General features: G+C 35.8%; 2 protein-coding genes across 2 annotated transcripts in view; one reads left to right on the plus strand and one right to left on the minus strand.

The window, feature by feature from the left end:
- The first annotated feature begins 1,297 nt into the window (after positions 1–1,297).
- On the plus strand, positions 1,298–8,216 carry LOC128141734 (transthyretin-like). The gene is made up of 4 exons (XM_052786810.1): positions 1,298–1,465; positions 3,248–3,378; positions 6,002–6,137; positions 7,898–8,216. The coding sequence occupies exons 1-4, from the start codon at positions 1,397–1,399 to the stop codon at positions 8,003–8,005; spliced, it is 444 nt and encodes a 147-aa protein (XP_052642770.1). The 5' UTR covers positions 1,298–1,396; the 3' UTR covers positions 8,006–8,216.
- Positions 8,217–9,302: 1,086 nt separating this feature from the next.
- Positions 9,303–17,886, minus strand: part of B4GALT6 (beta-1,4-galactosyltransferase 6) — a 35,337-nt gene continuing 26,753 nt past the window's right edge. Inside the window, exons 6-9 of the mRNA XM_052786808.1 lie at positions 17,291–17,478; positions 14,876–14,998; positions 13,951–14,052; positions 9,303–12,908 (exon numbers count right to left, since the gene is read on the minus strand). Coding sequence (XP_052642768.1) covers positions 12,761–12,908; positions 13,951–14,052; positions 14,876–14,998; positions 17,291–17,478 — 561 coding nt within the window. The 3' untranslated portion in view covers positions 9,303–12,760. The remainder of the gene's footprint in view (positions 12,909–13,950; positions 14,053–14,875; positions 14,999–17,290; positions 17,479–17,886) is intronic.

Raw genomic sequence — 17,886 nt, forward strand, 5'->3', positions numbered from 1 at the left:
AACAGGAAAAGGTAAGCTGTAGAGTGACTGTGATTCAATAAACTGACCAAAGACTTTGACGGCTTTAGCAGCGATTTCTGTAGACTGATGGCCTATTGTATTTAAAATAACCTGAAGCAGAGGAATTGTTTTTTAACAGGATTACAGAAACTACAGAGATAGTTACTGAAAGCATGCCATTCAGAAACCATCAGCACTCATATGCCACTGACCTTGGAGTTTATCTCTACACCCAGAGCCTGCTTGGGATGACTGCATACCAAGTGAATTCACAACTTACAAAAGCTTGCCTTTAACGTTTCACTATTTGGTTACCTTTGTCCCCCGATTTCTGGACACTACCATAGTTACACAACTCCTGTAAGCAGTGCAAATAGCTTCAAAACAGCACCCATCTTAAAGCATGCAGATTTCATGGGATCCTGCTATTCCTGGAGGTTGAACACCAGTAGGTTTGATTTGCAGTGGGCCATGCCCAGCCCTCAAAATAGGACATAAATATGTTCATACAGGTGTAGTCATAAAAAAAAAACAAAAAAACCCAACCAAAAACAAATCAAAAAACTACTCTGCATGTAGTCATCCACGTGATGACAGGATAAACCTAGTAAGAGAGTGTACATACATGTGTTTAACCAAAGATCAGAAAGACAAAGTTTAATTTCAAGAAGTAACATAAAATGAAGCAGATGCTTCTGGTGGGAACTGACTTGCAGTTGTACAGGGAAAGTCCTGAACTTGTACTGAATCTAACGGACAAGTAAAGCGATAGGACATAAAAGACTGCTTAACTGTGCTTCAGAAATGGGTATGTAGGTATCTGGTTATCATGCTGGAAACCAAAAGTAATGTATTTTTCTTCCAGGGGAATGCATAAGATAGCTAGATAGCCCACACATTATCCACTTGCCTTTTATCAGAGGTGGGGAGAAGGCCACCACAGAGAGCAATCTCTTAATAGGTAAACATGGGTGAGTCAATTATGCCAAGCCATAACCACAGAGAAATTCTCACTGAAACTGAAACTGCTGAGTTGACAAGGAATTTTAATTTCTCACAACTATGAGATCTATGCAGCACTATTCCTCAACAAAAAGAGAAAAATAAAACAGAATAGACATTGTTTCCAAGAAAACAGATCACTGCAGTTGAGCTAGGCAATATTCATAGTATTTCCACAGGCAATGATAGAAGAGACTTATTTTTGCAGACAAGGTTCATGTTTGTATGGGTTACTTATTTTCTCATTGTTTACTAAGTAAATAGTATGAATCGGCATGTTGAAAGTCATATGGGTTTTCTGATAAGTAGCCTCAGTTTAGGGGCCTTGATATAAAAATTACAGATCCCACCAGTTTCTACTTGCTGACACTGAGACTTCCTAGTGGTAGGCAAAATGGCTTTTCATTCTGTATTTCTTGTTTTCTTAGCTGGCCTGGCATTTTTCTCCGAAGCTGCACCACTGGTAAGTGTCTCAGTATTGAGGTCCTGCATACTGATGTAGTCCCAGCTTTTCTGCTTTTCTTTTTTTTTTTAATATAATTAGTGTAAGTGAAAAATACAATATTCCATTTTATTGCAATTATTTTTATTTTATGGTATGTATTGACTGTAGTTCTCTCCAACTGCTCTTTTTCTGGTCCTTCTTTCTCCTTCTCTAGTGATTAGCGAGAGGGCTTTATGGTTAGAGAAGCAGCACTTGTCATTAGACTCAGCGACTACGTGAAAAACAATTTAAGACAAGAAAGGAAAAAAAAAATCATATTCACTACACAAAAGCCTTGGGCCTGTTGAAAAGTAACTATTAGCCCTTATAACACAATGAACAAGCGCCTGTCATGAGGGATTTCGTTTCCTGTCATGAGATCCATGCTCGAGAATTGCCTTCTCTCATCCTTTCTCTTACTGCTCTACCCACTACAGCTCTATCCCATGCAAGCAAGAAGGGATCTCAACAGTCATTGACTTCAAGCAAAGAACAGGGCCAAAGCCAGGATCGCACTTCCAGAGGGCTCATTTATTCCAGCAAAACAAGCTAGAGACACAGATGCTTCAACCTGAAATTCTCCTAGAACAAACTTGTCCCTCTTTCTCTGCCCCCCTACTCGTTCTTCCTCTCAAGCTTTGATCTTTGGGAAAACTAATACCTGACTAACCTTTGTGAGGACACAGACTTTCATTGAGCTCCCAGGGTGTAAAAGCCAGGAAAATAGGTGGTGGCACTAGAGCCCCCCTTGCCAATGCTTCAAAAGAAACACTAGCAAGGAGCCAGTGCATTCCAGAAAGGGAGCCTGAGGAGTCAGGGCGTACAGGCGGTATGGACACATGCTGGTACCTTGGTCTGATATAGGACAGGGTTCCTGGCCAGTGGGATATTCAGGATGTCACAGACTCTAAGAGGGGATGTAAGAGAGGGCTTTTAGTTTTTAAAATCTATATCATGATTCATTTTGCAATGATTAAATGGAGATCAATTGCTATTTTGAGATAATCCCTGATTAGCACCTTCCACAAAGCTCCATCTTCTCACTTTTCATACACAGAATTAGGTAATGGAACATCAAAGCTCTGATTCACCTCTGCCTTTGAATAGGTAAAACATAAGGGCATAACCACTGCCTGTGATGAACATATTGGGAGTGAAACTACAGCTATCCCATCTTTGAAGTAAGGTTTTCCTCTCCTATCCCTGCATAGCTTCCAGGGGCTGACAAATCTGATCCAACGTGCTGTTAGGACAGAGTCCGTATGTGGTGCTTATTAAGTTTACAGCAAAGATAACTCTATGGCAACAAGACATCAGAGGCCTTCAAATCCAGAAGCTGTGCTTGAATTGCCACTCCAAAATCCAGAGGAAGAGTTGTCAGATTTTTAAACATTCCTACTACCTTTGATGATTTAATTATTTGCAGTTGAGGTCACAATTTAGTTACAACTTCATCCTGGAGATGATGTGTAGCTAAGCCATGACAAAGAGAAAACAGAAACGTGTTCTCACACACAGCCGCAGTGCCTCCTCAGCGCACATGGCTACAGATGCCCCCGACAGCTCCTAATACCCTCCTTCCCAGTGCCACCATTTCCAGCCCCCAGAAAGCTTCAGGCTACATTTCTGCAGTACACAGTGATCTTGCTGAGGAAAATATGGTATATTCTGTAGATCTAAAGAATAACATTCCTTACTGCTTTATTATGCACCATTGCTTATCTTTCTTACAACATAAAAATTCTGTCTTCCTACCTGAAGGACTCTGCTGACTCCAAGCATCCTCTTCTTATAAAAATTCTGGATGCAGTCCGAGGAAGTCCAGCTCCAAATGTTCCAGTTAAGTTATATAAAGAAGCTGCAGATGGATCTTGGGAACTGTTAAATTCAAAGTAAGTCATACCAAAATAATGAGTGAAAGAAGGGAAAGGAAATGGGAAGATGCCAAATAGTTGAAAAAACAGTTTTACATTCTCTAACATAAGACGTCTCCTTTACTCAGAGGAAAGACAACATACTACTGAATGAATTTGCTGCAGACTGTCTTTTAACTGTGCTACAATTTCAACTACCAAAATGGTTTTATAATGCTTTATAATTACTGTGAGCACAAGAAAGTATTTTAAACTATGCTTTAATTCAATCATCGCTTCTCTTCTACTTCATTACAAAGGACTGTATTACTTTTTAGTACCCAGCAATGAACTACTGCATTGTTAGCAGAAGAATCAGGCAGACTCTTCTAGTTGTTTGAAACTAAGACCCTGGTTGAGAATCCTACCTTTATTGGCTCTTTTCCTTCTTTCTAGATGGACTTTCATTTCATACACCACAGTTTTAAAAAGAAAACACAGAACTGTTTTTGAACACATACCACATCATAATTGATAGCCGCCTTTGCTTCAGGAAAAAGGAAATCAGCCAAAAGGAAAAAATTTGGGGATAAAACTTTCTCACCTCCTCCCTCACAGAGAAGCAATTACATCTAAAATAAGAAAAAGAATCTCCCAGATATTTAAATGTTGCCATGTCTTTTAAAAAAATGTAATTGTAGAATTTCAATTGTAGATGACTTTTTTCAAATCACCCTCAATTTTAGTATTTATTAACGCTTCAAAAAACTCAAAAACAATTTTTACTTAAAGTATAATCTGAAATGAAATTGAAAAAAATTCTTAGGGGGTACACAGAATGAACATTCTTTATTCAACAAGGAACATCCCATTTCCACACTTATCTCCTCAAGATAGTTGCAAAGTCTCACCGGAGACCTCTCCAGGTCTGTTAACAGTCTGTTCTACCTAAAAAAGGGAGATAGGGCTCCTAAGGGCTAAAGCTGACATAGTGCAGGAATTTCAATAGTGGGATCCCTGACTCAGATGCATTTCTAGAAAGTCCATGAGAAACTGTACGTAAGTGGCTCTTTGGTGTCATAGAGCAGTGGGCTGGCAGAAGCAACAGTGCTCTCATACGCATCCTTGAAAAACAGCTACAGTGAAGGCCACACATATTTGTACAAAGTGGGGAAGAACAATCTACTCGCGTTGTCCTACTTAAATTGCCTCCCAGCCCTCAAGTGAGAAGATAGCTTCACACATACTCTGTCACTGGAAACGCATGAAATTTTCCATTAAGAGGGTGTTCAGTTTACTTCAAATCTGAGCTTAGAAGCTTTATAAAAAGATACTCAGCTGAACAGCTGGATGTTGACTGAAGCCTTAAAAACATACTTAACATTTGAAACAAAGAACAAAGTAACCTTAAGATAAGGTATGTGGAAGTCTTGATAATACTAACACAACCTTTCCAGCCTTGTTAATTTGTAAATAATTGAATGTTAGCAAGAGATTCTGAAATAACTGTTCTCAGTTAAAGATATGTTTGGTTTTAGCTAAGAAAGCTTATTAGAGAAATGAACAGTGATCTAACAATGATCAATCTACAACAAAGAAAAACAGAGACATTTGAATGGATAAAAAAAAATCTGGTAACTGACTACAGAGCATCTTGTATGATACAAATGGTGTTCTATGACTTCATAGTTATAAGCCATATTAAAGCACAAATCCTAAGTAATGCACTGGACAGTGACATGCAAACCATTCAATTCTTTATTTTTCTCTCCATGCAATTTGAATAAAATATGTTCAGAAAAAGATTTGGCAGCTAGAACACAAAACAGTGGTTTATGACTACTAAAATCAGGCACTAGCAGCACTGTTATTTGTGGATAACCTACCCAATCAAAACCCTAGTATTACATAACTTATTTCACAGAAATAGGTTTCAACCAAGAGACATGTTTGAGAGACAGCATTCAATATTGGTTCTGGAGCCCTAAATTGGTTGGCGCTCAAAGGCGTATAGTTTTAAGCTAGTACCATGGCCTTGGATAGCACTGATAGCATCTTCAAATCAAACAAAACCATCTGTTTGTTGAGGATGGAAAACCAACTGATCAATACAGACAACAGGGAATTCCATAAGGCTACACTGTTGGTTGACCTACAGTCATTTCGAACAGCAGATCTCAAACTTCAAAAAGCCAGCTGTAAAAAGTACTCATACTGATAAAACAACTCAATACATTTAAATGAGAAAGAAAACTATGGAAAAATCAAGAGTTGACCCTATTTGCACAGTAAGTGCATCATAGAGCTTCCACATTGCTTACAGCAGTGTTGAAGTTTTCCCTCTGAGTTGGTTCATTTAATTAGCTCCAAGACTCTGCCAAGAGTCTATGAACAACAATGCCAGCTTTTGGCTCACCCCCAAACCACGCAGACTAGTGACATGGCAGGCAGCCATGTGCTGTGGCGATCATGGAAGTAGCAAATGCCAAGACAAGCTCTGAAGCATCCATAATACGGATGGACATAAGCCATTCCAGATCAATAGAAGTATTCATCACATTACTTAAGCTACACAACATCACTAAAGTTCAATTGCTAAAAACTGCATTTTTCTCAGGCTTTTAACCAAAATTTAAAAGTGCATTCTTCTGCCATCACACAGACAAACCAATGACAACGGAGAGCTCTGTGAGCTCACAACTAAAGAACAATTTGTAACAGGGATATACAAGATTGAGCTTGACACAGCCTCTTATTGGAAGAAGCTGGGCTTGAATCCCTTCCATCACCACGCTGATGTGAGTATTCATTTTCTCCTGTACTTTAGTTGCAAAGAATAAAGATACTTTATATGTCTAGGCTTCAATTACTAATTGCACGTGTTGAACTTTCTTTTCACTCTCAAATATTTTTGCATTAACACCTTAAATCCAGTCTCAAAGCTTTGAACAACATACTCATGAGAGAACCTAGTTACTAACTTCCCCGTAACTCTCAATAAGCTCTTAGATGCATTACTTACAAAGACACTTTCCATCCTTCTACCTCTACTTAAGCCTGCAATTCTTCCTGTGACTATTTCTAGATGCCTGAGGGAGAACAGCAGGTGGAATACTCTGTTAAGTCTCTTGGGAAAAGGATTTTTCTGCCTTTTGGATCCAGTATTTGTATGGCTGCAGACAAAGTTTATAATTTAGATGTTTAAAGATAATGGAAGTATGAACTGCGTTCTAGATGCTTAGATCCTCAGTTTACCATAGAAAAAAGTATATCCGGCCTTTTTAGTTTGCATAGGACAGATAAATTGGTTAGATGAAGGTGGTCCAAACCAGGTACCAACTGAGGCCAGCTGCAGGGTTTGGGGCTCCTTGGGGGCTGTCCCCTTCCCCTCCAGAGCATCAGTCCTTTCATATGACCTTTCAATAGCAGCAGCAGTCCTGTATGAGGTGTTTGCTGGACTGTGACAGACCAGTGAGCACCACCAGCTGTACAGTTTGCAACTGGTGCTTGAAGAGCCATTCATCTCCTTGGAGAAAAGGTGGCAAATGCCTGGGTTAATTTTTGTTTCTGCCTCCCTGAAATGGATGAGAAATGACATTCTTATTCTAAGCAATAACGAGGGTTAATGCTGGACAGTCTTGCTTTCTGTGATAACTGAAATAAAAGAGGTAAGATGAAAGACTTACAGCATGCAAGTAAATTGATTATGCATCAAGATAATGTTTAAGTCTATATTCCAGACTAGAAAATAATTTAATCCAGAGTGCAAGAGCCTCCTTTCTCAAAAATAAGCCTCAGAAGGGATCACGTTTTGCTCAGTTCACTGGTTGTTTCATATGCATCTTTTTTATTAATGTTGAAAGGAGCACAAGCTACACATCATGGAACGTCATTAAACTGTGTCTATTTTAAAAGTTGACATCCACCATCTCACAACACAGACTTATCTACTATGTAGAGGGATAAATGAAAGGACAGGACATGAGCTGATGGGGGAGATGTTAAAAGGGCTGTTGTAAATGATCATATGTTAAGTCATTATCATGTTGTGGCTAAAGGACTAATGCAGCCCTTCTCTATCTACTAGGTATGTAAGTAGGATTAAAGAAACTCATTGCTTCACATTTTGGCCTGATGATAGTTACTGTAGCACTATGTTTAATTCTGTTCCTCAAAGTTCAGGACTTCATAAGAGCAGCAAAAATATCCAAATAGTTGAAAGAATGCTTTTTTTTTAATCAAGGCAATCAATGGGGTTCAATGTAGATCTTCAATAGGGAAAAAAAATCTTGTTGTCATTTATGAGTACCAACAATGAAACAGTAATTTGGATAATAAATATATTTGATAAAAATCTAAATAACAAGTGACCTGTATGGTTTTAACCAGTGGAAAAACTGTGACAGGAAGCCACAGATCACAGGGATCAAATCACCACAAGAGAAGGTATTTCCAAAGCTTTGTGGGAGGTTAGATAAAATGATCACAATGGTTCTATCTAGGCTCATATCTAGAGATCACTTCTCATTTGTCTTGTATTTGTTTTTCCTTTTTCCAGGTGGTGTTCACAGCTAATGATGCTGGTTATCGACATTACTCCATGGCTGTTCTCCTCAGTCCCTATTCTTACTCAACTACAGCAGTAGTTAGTGAGCCAGTGGAATAGAAGCTGACATTAAGCATGAAAATTTAGATGTGTAAATTAAAATTTCCATAAATGATTAAGAACTTAGTTTCTGACTGTATCAACAGTTTTAGATTTCATAGTAGATCACTAACAGTAACAGTCGTTCATTCACTTTGTTAACTTTAGGAAGAATGTGTATTGACCTTATTTTCAAATACTCTTCAGAATAAAAGTATTCTGTATTTCTGTATTCTGTAAGTATTGCTCTTCTGAATAAAAGTTTTGGGTTTAAAAAAACACATTAAGCTTAGAGAAAATGCATTGAAACTCCATTACTGGGATTCTGAGACTAAACCACAGTCTTCCGTGAAGTTAATAAACTACACTCCTTCTTGCAAAGGAAGCAAACAAAACACATGTGAAAGGTGTCTCATGGAAAGTAAGCACACAGGAAATGCAATCCACCTCCTACCACCATCTATACTTTATTACTAAAGCCCACAATCGATGAAGTCACATGGGACTACTACCCAGGGCCCCACATAATCATCAGCTAAACTCACCTCCCAATTCTGATTTTTAAGAAATAGAAGCAAGAGCAGCTTAAAAGTGACAGAAAGGTAGAATAGCATTTAAGGATGCAAAGGCTGCTACCCATACTTAAAATGCCTTCCTTCCTGCTTTCCAATATGTTATAACTGATGATACTTTCAAGGAGAGTCCATATCCAGTGCTGCAGAAAAAATATCCATCAAACATATTTGAAGAAGTTTATTCATATATTTTCATAAAATTCTGCAAATACCTTTGTCCCCAGTTGAAGCACTCCTAAAGATGACTTGCATATCTCTAACCATCAAACACTTTTGTAATAGCTGCAAGATACAAAGAAAAATAAGGAGGATAACTGATGATTCCTGAGAAAACCAGCTCCCCATTTAATGCCAGAAGAAATACGGCTGAATCCTTCTATTTCCCATTCTTGTAATCCATATATAAGGAAGATTAATCCTACACAGAAATAAGTATAGAGAAAAGCCATTAGAAGATTCAACAGAATAGCAACCCTGTCTTGGAAAAGTATGCAAAAATAGTGAGTCGTTTAGCCTAATAAAACCAAAAGCTGAAAGCATATAAATACCAATAAAGGAAAAATGATTTCTTGGCCTAAGGCTTGATCCCACCACAGCCTAACCTGATGTATGACGTGGCCAGATAGCCCTTCCTTTTGTTGTTACTTCAAGGAACTGAGCGCTAGAAAAATGAGCACTTTGTCTATAAACAAAACACAAAGAAGATATGTTCTCCGCAGAACCTCAGAATAAACAAACCAACACAATCTTTAGAACATTATATTTCATAAAAGACAATGATAAAAAAGTACAAACATTTTCATGAACAACAAAAAAACCAAAATTATGATAGTACACAGGAAATTCCCAGCATTTGTTTCAGTGCATTTTTCATTAAGCCTATCTTACATACCTCTACAAATAAAATAATCTTAAGTACACTTCCTCTTGCTGATATGCAATGGATCATTTTAATATTTTTAAATAACTGTCTCATTAGTAACCCACTACACACAGTCATTAGTAAACATAACAATAGAAAAATAGACTGGCAAGATGCAAGAAAAAGGACATTTTGCACTTGCTTTTCAATATACTGTCTATTGCAAAATGGATTTTATATTTTATATTCTCCTACTTATATTTGAAATACAGCAAATGGGCTTAAGAGTATCTTAGCATATTAACCAGATTCCACTGTTAGTATTTCTGTAATGTTTTTACTTGTTAATTTGCAAGACCTTCAGAATCTTGTAAAATACTCCCTCTTTCTTCTCCCTCCATGCTCACTCCTTGAAGAGAAGAGATTCTTAATTTGCCTTCTCAGCAATGCAAAAGCCAATGTGATTGGCTTCTCTCTACATTTTACAAGAATCATGAAAATATCAAAAGGAATGTGCACAACTCAGTTCTGCATCGCATTTATTTTGTTTGAAGGCACTGTCTATGTTAAAATTCACTACAGAATAGTACTGAGTTCAGGCAGGTAGTATACAAACACTATTTTGATGTAATTTAAGATGGCAACTTTTAAAACTTCCCAACAAAGTGATAAAAAGTATTTAGAGAAGAGTGTTCGTTAACAATTCATAATTTAACATCCATCACTTTGGGGGACCAAAATGTAAACTTTTTAAGAACTCAGTTATATGTCATAATCCATTCACATACTGGTTTAAATCACATTTTTCTAAGACCATACATGATTAATCACTTAGAGCTGTAAAGTTATATTAGTTCAGCCACAGCATATGTGTAATATAGTATGTATATATGTATATATATACACATATATATGCATTAGAATTTTTAAAAATTGCACATTAATTTCACAGAATGCCTAACAAATGGGCACAAAAGCATGCTTCAGAAAACAGTACAGACCTACAGTACCAAAAGATGTTTCATAATCATAGGTGTTAAATTGTAGGTGAACTTGTACTGAAAACCAGAAATCACTTCAAAATTACATCAGGTATTTAAAAATTTATTCAACAGTTCTTAAAGAATTGTATTAGTCTGTTATGAAATAAGACTAACTTTATTTTGGAGATATAATTGTTCATACAGTGTATTAATTATCTCCCCTTTAACCATATGCTTCAGAATATTCTATACACTCAGTTATAGAAAAATATATCAGGAGGTGATCAAACCACTTAAGCATGCTTTTGAAGGATGTTTTGTTCACTTTATGCTCACTTTTTGTTACTTTCATTGCATTACATCATTCCTAAAGCATATTAGATTAACTGGTAGATTTTAAGGTAATTCAAATATGGTTTAAAATATCCCTTACAATTGTTCTCAACTACTTAAATTAAATCATTACATTTCTACTAAATATTTGGCATACCTACAACTAAGCTCATAACTTTACCGAAGAATGGCTAAGGGCAAAATTTGCTGCTGGGATGTCAAAGAAATAGAAGGTGTTTATGGCAAACAAACTCAAATGTACAAAGCACCACACCATCTGTGGCAGCAATTCAGGAAACCAACACACAGTAATGAGTTAAAGTTAGTATGCTTTGTCAACACTCTTACAGAACACTCTATGGATAAACAATCCTTATTATATACTGCTTTCCATTCTTCATGGGAGCAGAAGTCAGTCTTTGGTTCCTAAAGAGTTGAGTAACTGTGACAAACAAAACAGTTTAATAGATCTTGGTCAATATCTTTGCATTAACATAGAAAATAAATGATCCGGTCCTTTTCCTTAGTATTAACAAGGGATGTAAAAAAATATTAGGAAAAGGTAATAATGCTTAGCAGTGGGATACTTTTAGGTAGCGTAACATTACAAGCAAACAGAAAATAAGATATGTTTTTCATTATAAGCCAAAGAAAGAGGCTAGTTACTCATACATATAACACCACAAAAATAGAGAAACAGACAGGACCAATCCTTAGTGGGACTGTGCAACCTCAATCTCATTGAAAGTCATCGACTTGAGGATACTTAGTGCATCATTGAAGCACTCAGCACTCTACCAGAATAGGCCCTTAAATAGCTATATTGATTAATATATTATGAGTGGAATTTTAAAAAGCACTTGGGATTGGCCTGCTTTCAGTTCCGCTTATGCCATCATCAGTGGAACAGTCTGACCAACACCATAGTTCTGAAAATCCCACACTGCAAGCATTAGAACTATTAGAACTATGTTTTATTATTTTCTTAAAAATCTAACTTTAATATTCTTCCAATGAAGACACATTTTTGGCTCTTCTGATTTTGGAGGAATAAAAGTGCTGTTTACTAGGATTTAAAAAAAAAAAAAGAACAATACCAAAATACTGTACACACCCAGACACATTGTTTTAGGCATTAAAATCCCTGACATTGACACTAGTGGCACACTTGGAAACAGTTAAGAGTTCCTGTAGATCATAATACGCGACAACCGCAAGATTTTCCATAATACACATGCAATATGCATATAAATAGGATTTAGATGGCAGGCAGGGTATCATACAATTTTGCTGGCAATAAATAAAATTAAAAGCTTTCTTCTAGCAAGTTCATATACGAAATTGATTTTTCTATATAGATATGCAGGAGGCCTAGAGCTCAAAACTAGTATAACAGTTTACAGTCATAGCTGGCCAACAATTAATATTTCCTTCATTTCACATAAGGTATAACCTTTTTTTAAGCATACTTACATTTTACACTTGTTCTTTCATGCTAATAAAAACATTCCTATAGAATTCAAACGAGAACACACTCAAATACATATTGAAGCATAAAATATTGAGCAATTTAAAAGCAATGTACACACATTAATTTACATCACATATTTACAAAACACATTTTAAAAAGAAACAAAAGCATTCGTTTAAATACATGAGGCGGGGGCGGTTTAGTATAAAAAATTCCTGGAAGAAGAGGCCTCTGTTCCTACTTCCAGAGAAGCTACAAGTCTGTTTTCTGCAGTTTATTTAGTTGAGTGGTTAAGATAGAGAATATGAAGAATGAAGGCTTGAACAGTAGTCTCATGCTGTAAACATCTGAGTGGTAGCTGCTGGCTTTTCTTTCAGAATGAAATGCATGATACATACAATCACTTTACTTCTCATCCCAAAGATGCATCATCAAATGGTCAAAAATCTCTAATTCTAAGCTGCTGTTTGTTGGTTTTGTTTTACAGTGCCTATCAGTAGCTTCCAGTGTTAAAAGTTTATTCTGGTAGGGTAGCTTGTCATTCCACTTCCATCAATAGTCTCTAACAGGAGCAAGTTCTGGTATGAGATTAACAGTTATATTTTTATACAATCTACTGACAAGTACTTTAGGAGTATATATTAAATTGTTCAACCCATCAATATACTGACGTTCTCTGGAATACCTCAGAAGTTTATATCTGCAGAGGGAGTTGGAAGAAGAAAACATGAGAAAGATTTGCAAGAAACAATTAAAATGATGTTAGACATGACACTGTAACAGTCATTTCATTTTGAAATATGCTTTAAATTCTGAAACTACCTCTCAGCCCTTTGAAATTACCAAGTTACCTACCTAAGCTTTAAAAGCAAGCCACTTTCTGTTTTTTAATACACTTAGATTTTATGTTCACATACATAAGTTAACATTAAGACTAAATAACAAAGAAGGCATTTAATATGTATACTTTTTATCATCCAAAACTAAACTTATTTTTAAAGAACATTCAATTTCTTCATGTTCTTTTGCTATAAAACTCAGCTATGGAGCTCAGAGAAGATTTAGGAACATTCAATTTAAAAATTATGAAAAAAGCAGAAAATAAAGACGTTCCCAGAAAGAGCCATCCATTGATAACAGAATTGAGCAGTATTTCTAATTATCTGAAAACACATACCATAAATCTTTTATTTGTGTTTCACATTCTAATTTTTAGGCGTAGCTCATCTGCTGCATTCTGGTTGCTATTCCAATCTAGGGCAGCCAGAACCTGCTAGCCAGTTAAAGTGTTTTGCATCTTTGTAGCAAAAGAAAGGAACCCCGAAAGAAAAAGTTCATGTCAACGTAAGCAGGAAATGAGAAGACCTGTACCTCAGAAAAGAATGAAATATGATGGAAGAAACCAATCCTTCAGGAGTTTTGAAGTCAGTTTTCATGCAGGAGTCATTTCCCCTAGCTGTACTGCTTCCTTTTGCAGAATATCCAAATTAACCAACTAATGGAGCCCTGCCAGCACTACTGCCCGAACTACTAAGGAACAACACCACTCTGCATCAAAGATTATGAGGATAATACCTTCTGACACAGAAACTCAGCCTCTCTCATGGTTAAGTAAGAAATATCTGAAAATACAAAGTTTAGCACTAAAGAGGGAATAAGCACTGACTGCTTATTTGTATGTGTGTAAGAAAAAATTTTACATCTTTAGCTCTAATATTTGAACAGTTCTCCATCTTTCTTACCGTCCTAAAAACTGGACTTCACCTCTGTGATGATGAGGAATGGATTTGTACTTCCCTAAATCTCCCTCTGGTCTTGTTACATTGTATCCAGCATAGTGAACCCTGCAGTATAATACATGAACATTTGTACGGAGAGTATTAAAAAGATGTTTTTACAAGTTATAGTAAAAGTGAAAAATATGCATTAAATCTTTTAAAGCTAAGTCTTTACGTTCACTGACATTCTCTCCCTGAAAGAACCAAAACACTCCTAACACAACTAAAAAAACTTGCAAAAACCAGTAAAGTGTGAAATAATAATAATAATTTTATATTTAGTATTTCCTGCTTTGTTCTTAAAGCACAACAGCATAAAAATATGAAAATACTACGGAAAAAGAACAAAAACATACAAACTCTTCCTTTAAAATATATCTTTTTATATATAAACGCATGCAGACACTTCAACAGTTTCAACAGTTCAACTGGAACATTTTACACTTGTTTACTGTCAATGTAGTCACAAATTAACCTCTCCCTCAAACACTGCTTCTAAGATATGAAAGATACTTAAACTCATGCTTACTCTACATGTCTGTGGGATGGTATTCCATAATGCTAGCAGCAAGAAAGATTAAATTAAAATCAAAAAGCAACACACAGAAGACTAGAAGAAATGGGACTAAATATGCTTAATATTGTTATCTGTTGTTATATCCATTATTTGTTACAAGACCTGTCTCTCAAAAGCCTGTTAACTGTCCCCAGGCCAAGAAAAAAGAACGTTGTACTTATCCCTTCAAAAGGTATGTTCTTTAGAAATGTTAGAATTTTTTCATTTAAAACAAATTTTTAAAAGGTAACAACTGACAGAAAAAACACTTAATTGCTCTCAAAGAGGGAATACCACAGAACAATGAGAAAGACATAAGCACTGAACACTCACCTGTTCCAAAGATCGTCATCTTCTCCACCCCATCCCCAAAAGGCATTTGGAAACCCGTTGATCTTCTTGAATTGTTCCACTGTCAGGCCACTTACACCACCAAAGAACTCATTGTATGGAAGACTGAAAACAAAAGACAAATTCTGTATTATTAGCTGAACTTAGATAGGTAGCCTTCTCTTTGAACAATAACTTTCAAAAAACCAAGAACCCCAAACTAAGGACATGAACAGATGCTGAATGTATTCACTATGGGAAACTGGTTCAGAGATCGCTGGCATTAAGTAACATACATGAAAGTTAAACAAAATGTTTGCAGTAGTGTCTGATTTGCATAAAAGGTACTCTTAAAGTGTAGCTCAAATTAGTATCACCACATGAAAGTGGTGGTAAGTCTATCACATATTTCAGATGGCTAATTCAGACCCATAGCTGAAGTGTTAAGTGAAGTCCTCTAATGTATTTTGACACTATTCAACTGAAAAAACCCCTCTCTTTAATCAACTGAAAAAATTACAAATCAGTAATGCATCAATTCAGTAATTTTAATTCATAACTATACTCTACAGAACTGGTAAAACTTGAGAGGAACAGTTTAACAGTACATATTTAACCACAGTGAAATACATACTTATTCAAAAAACAATTTTCCAGTTTTTAGAAGCTAAACTTTTGAATCAAAAGGGTCTATAGACTTTTTTGTCAGTAAGCATACAGTAATTACTAACATATTATTAAGTAATAAGCAGTTGGCCAACACGAACAGCCACTATAGCTATATAACATAACACACTAAGGCCCAGGCAATGTGATTTCCAATTCTCAGAACACTGTCAATCTAGAAAAAAATGATAATATTTAAGTATCTATATTTAATTCCATCAATACTGACTTGCATCCTTAACCCAGAAGCTGCTACAGTGAAGTGTGTTCCTCTTTCAGAAACAGCATACAATTTCATCAAATAAAAGTAATCAAACATATTTCCCAGGAGATGCTTCCAAATCTGGAACCTTCAAGGAGTTAGGACTATCTACATAAAAGATTTACCATTGCTTAGGACACAATTGCCACACTGAAGGACAAATAACTCCAGAATGCGAGGGGAAAGAAAAAGAAATAGAGAGTCATGTAATTTCTGATCTCTGTGGAAACAGAGGATTCAACCAAATCTTAACAGCTTTTGGGGAAGGTTGTTACTATATATCCCGTTCAACATTTAACTGAAATAATAGGTGTTCTAAAAACCCCCCAAAACCCAAACACCACCAACCCAAAAAACAACCAACAAAAAACTACCAATAACCCAAAACCAACCCACCAACCAAAAATAAAAACAACTGGGGTATGACAGTTAATGGAACTGTTTGAGGTTTTTATTCATATGTATGTATGTGTGTGTGTGGTACACGTGCCCTTTTTTGTATATATACATAAACATATTTTTTTTATATTTCATAAATATGCATCTACTTCATAAACATATTTTGTAAATATTTATCTGTATTTAGACATTTTATAAATTCCATATATGTATATATAAATACCTAAAGTATGTATTTTATAAATACATATAAAAATAGAGGAAATCTCTTATATAGTTATATGTGTTTGTTTATATCTTTTTAAACACACATAAAATCTTTAAAGGTTTGACTGCTAATTGGCTGACAACCTGAAGCCCAAACACAGAGTTATGTTTTCAATGCATTGCTTTTGATCTGTCAGGTTGACTAGGTTGTCAAGTTGATCAACTTCACAAAATTTCAGGATGGCAAATACACAGATGTAGCAAGCAATAAGCTACAGCTTTATGTGAAGTGATTGGGAGAGTGTCATGAGAGTGCGGAGTGTTAAAAAGGAAGTGAAACATCATTAATGTAAAACGGGAGAAGGAAAGGAGGTAACAAAACAGCAGGACCCACTACGTTAATCAAATGTCAATAGAGACTGAATAGATACAAAATGGTCTAGCAGTAACAAAATCTTCTGTTTAAAAAGCAGTACAAAGCAGAAATAAATTGTACATTTATGAGATAATTAAGACATTTTTCCTGTTGTATTTTGCTGCAGGTCATCTGCTTATCTTTGTTAACACCACTGCAAAGGCTTACGTAGCCAGAAAAGATTGCCCCTTAACACATATAGCCTTTTTTTTTCAAAGATAACCTCACTGCAACAAGTTCGACAGTGAAAATTATAAATAATATATTCAAATTAGGAACATATCAAATGTAGACACTAAACTTACAACTTCCTTTTAATAACTAGATATTCATTTATGTAAATAGCATGGTAGGAGGCTGTTTTATTGGTTTCACCTACTGTATATACTGTCACAAAATTCATACTTTACACACTTTAAAAATGTTTCTGGGTCTTTAAGAAACAACGTGAACAAAGCTAATTACTTACATATACATGTATTTGTCTAGCTTTGCTGCAAAATGGCGTGGCATTTCTCCACATCCATAATAATTTCGGTCATTTTCAGGTAAGTGATCCACATCATGAAATATTATGCAGTCCCAGACAGCATCCTTCATAGCCTCTTTGAAGCCAACATTAAAGAGCATTGCACGATTAAAAGGTTGTGTACCTGTCTTCAAACAGAAAACAAAGGAGACATTGTAAGAATCAAGAAGAAAGAGACAAAATTTCAATACTATGAGAAATACATCCTCTACCACACAAAAAAAAAGCATCGACAAAGATGCCTGTTATTGCTCTAGCTAAGCAGAGCAATAGCTCTGGGTAGCACCAACTACATCAACTGTATTTCGTGATTTTAGAAGTCCAGCTGTTCTCCCCTCTTACACAAAACTAAACAGCACTAGCAACTTATAGCACTACAAACTCTGAAGTATCAAAATATGTATGGTTCGGATTAATACAGCATGACATTACGAGTTAAAGAAATACTGATGCAAACTAAGAAACATTACATTTTGTTTCTTGTGAAAACAGTCAAGTAGAACAGAATAGACTATTTCCGTTGGAAGGGACCTACA

The sequence above is a fragment of the Harpia harpyja genome, chromosome 5 (genome assembly GCF_026419915.1).
Source record: "Harpia harpyja isolate bHarHar1 chromosome 5, bHarHar1 primary haplotype, whole genome shotgun sequence".
NCBI lineage: Eukaryota > Metazoa > Chordata > Aves > Accipitriformes > Accipitridae > Harpia > Harpia harpyja.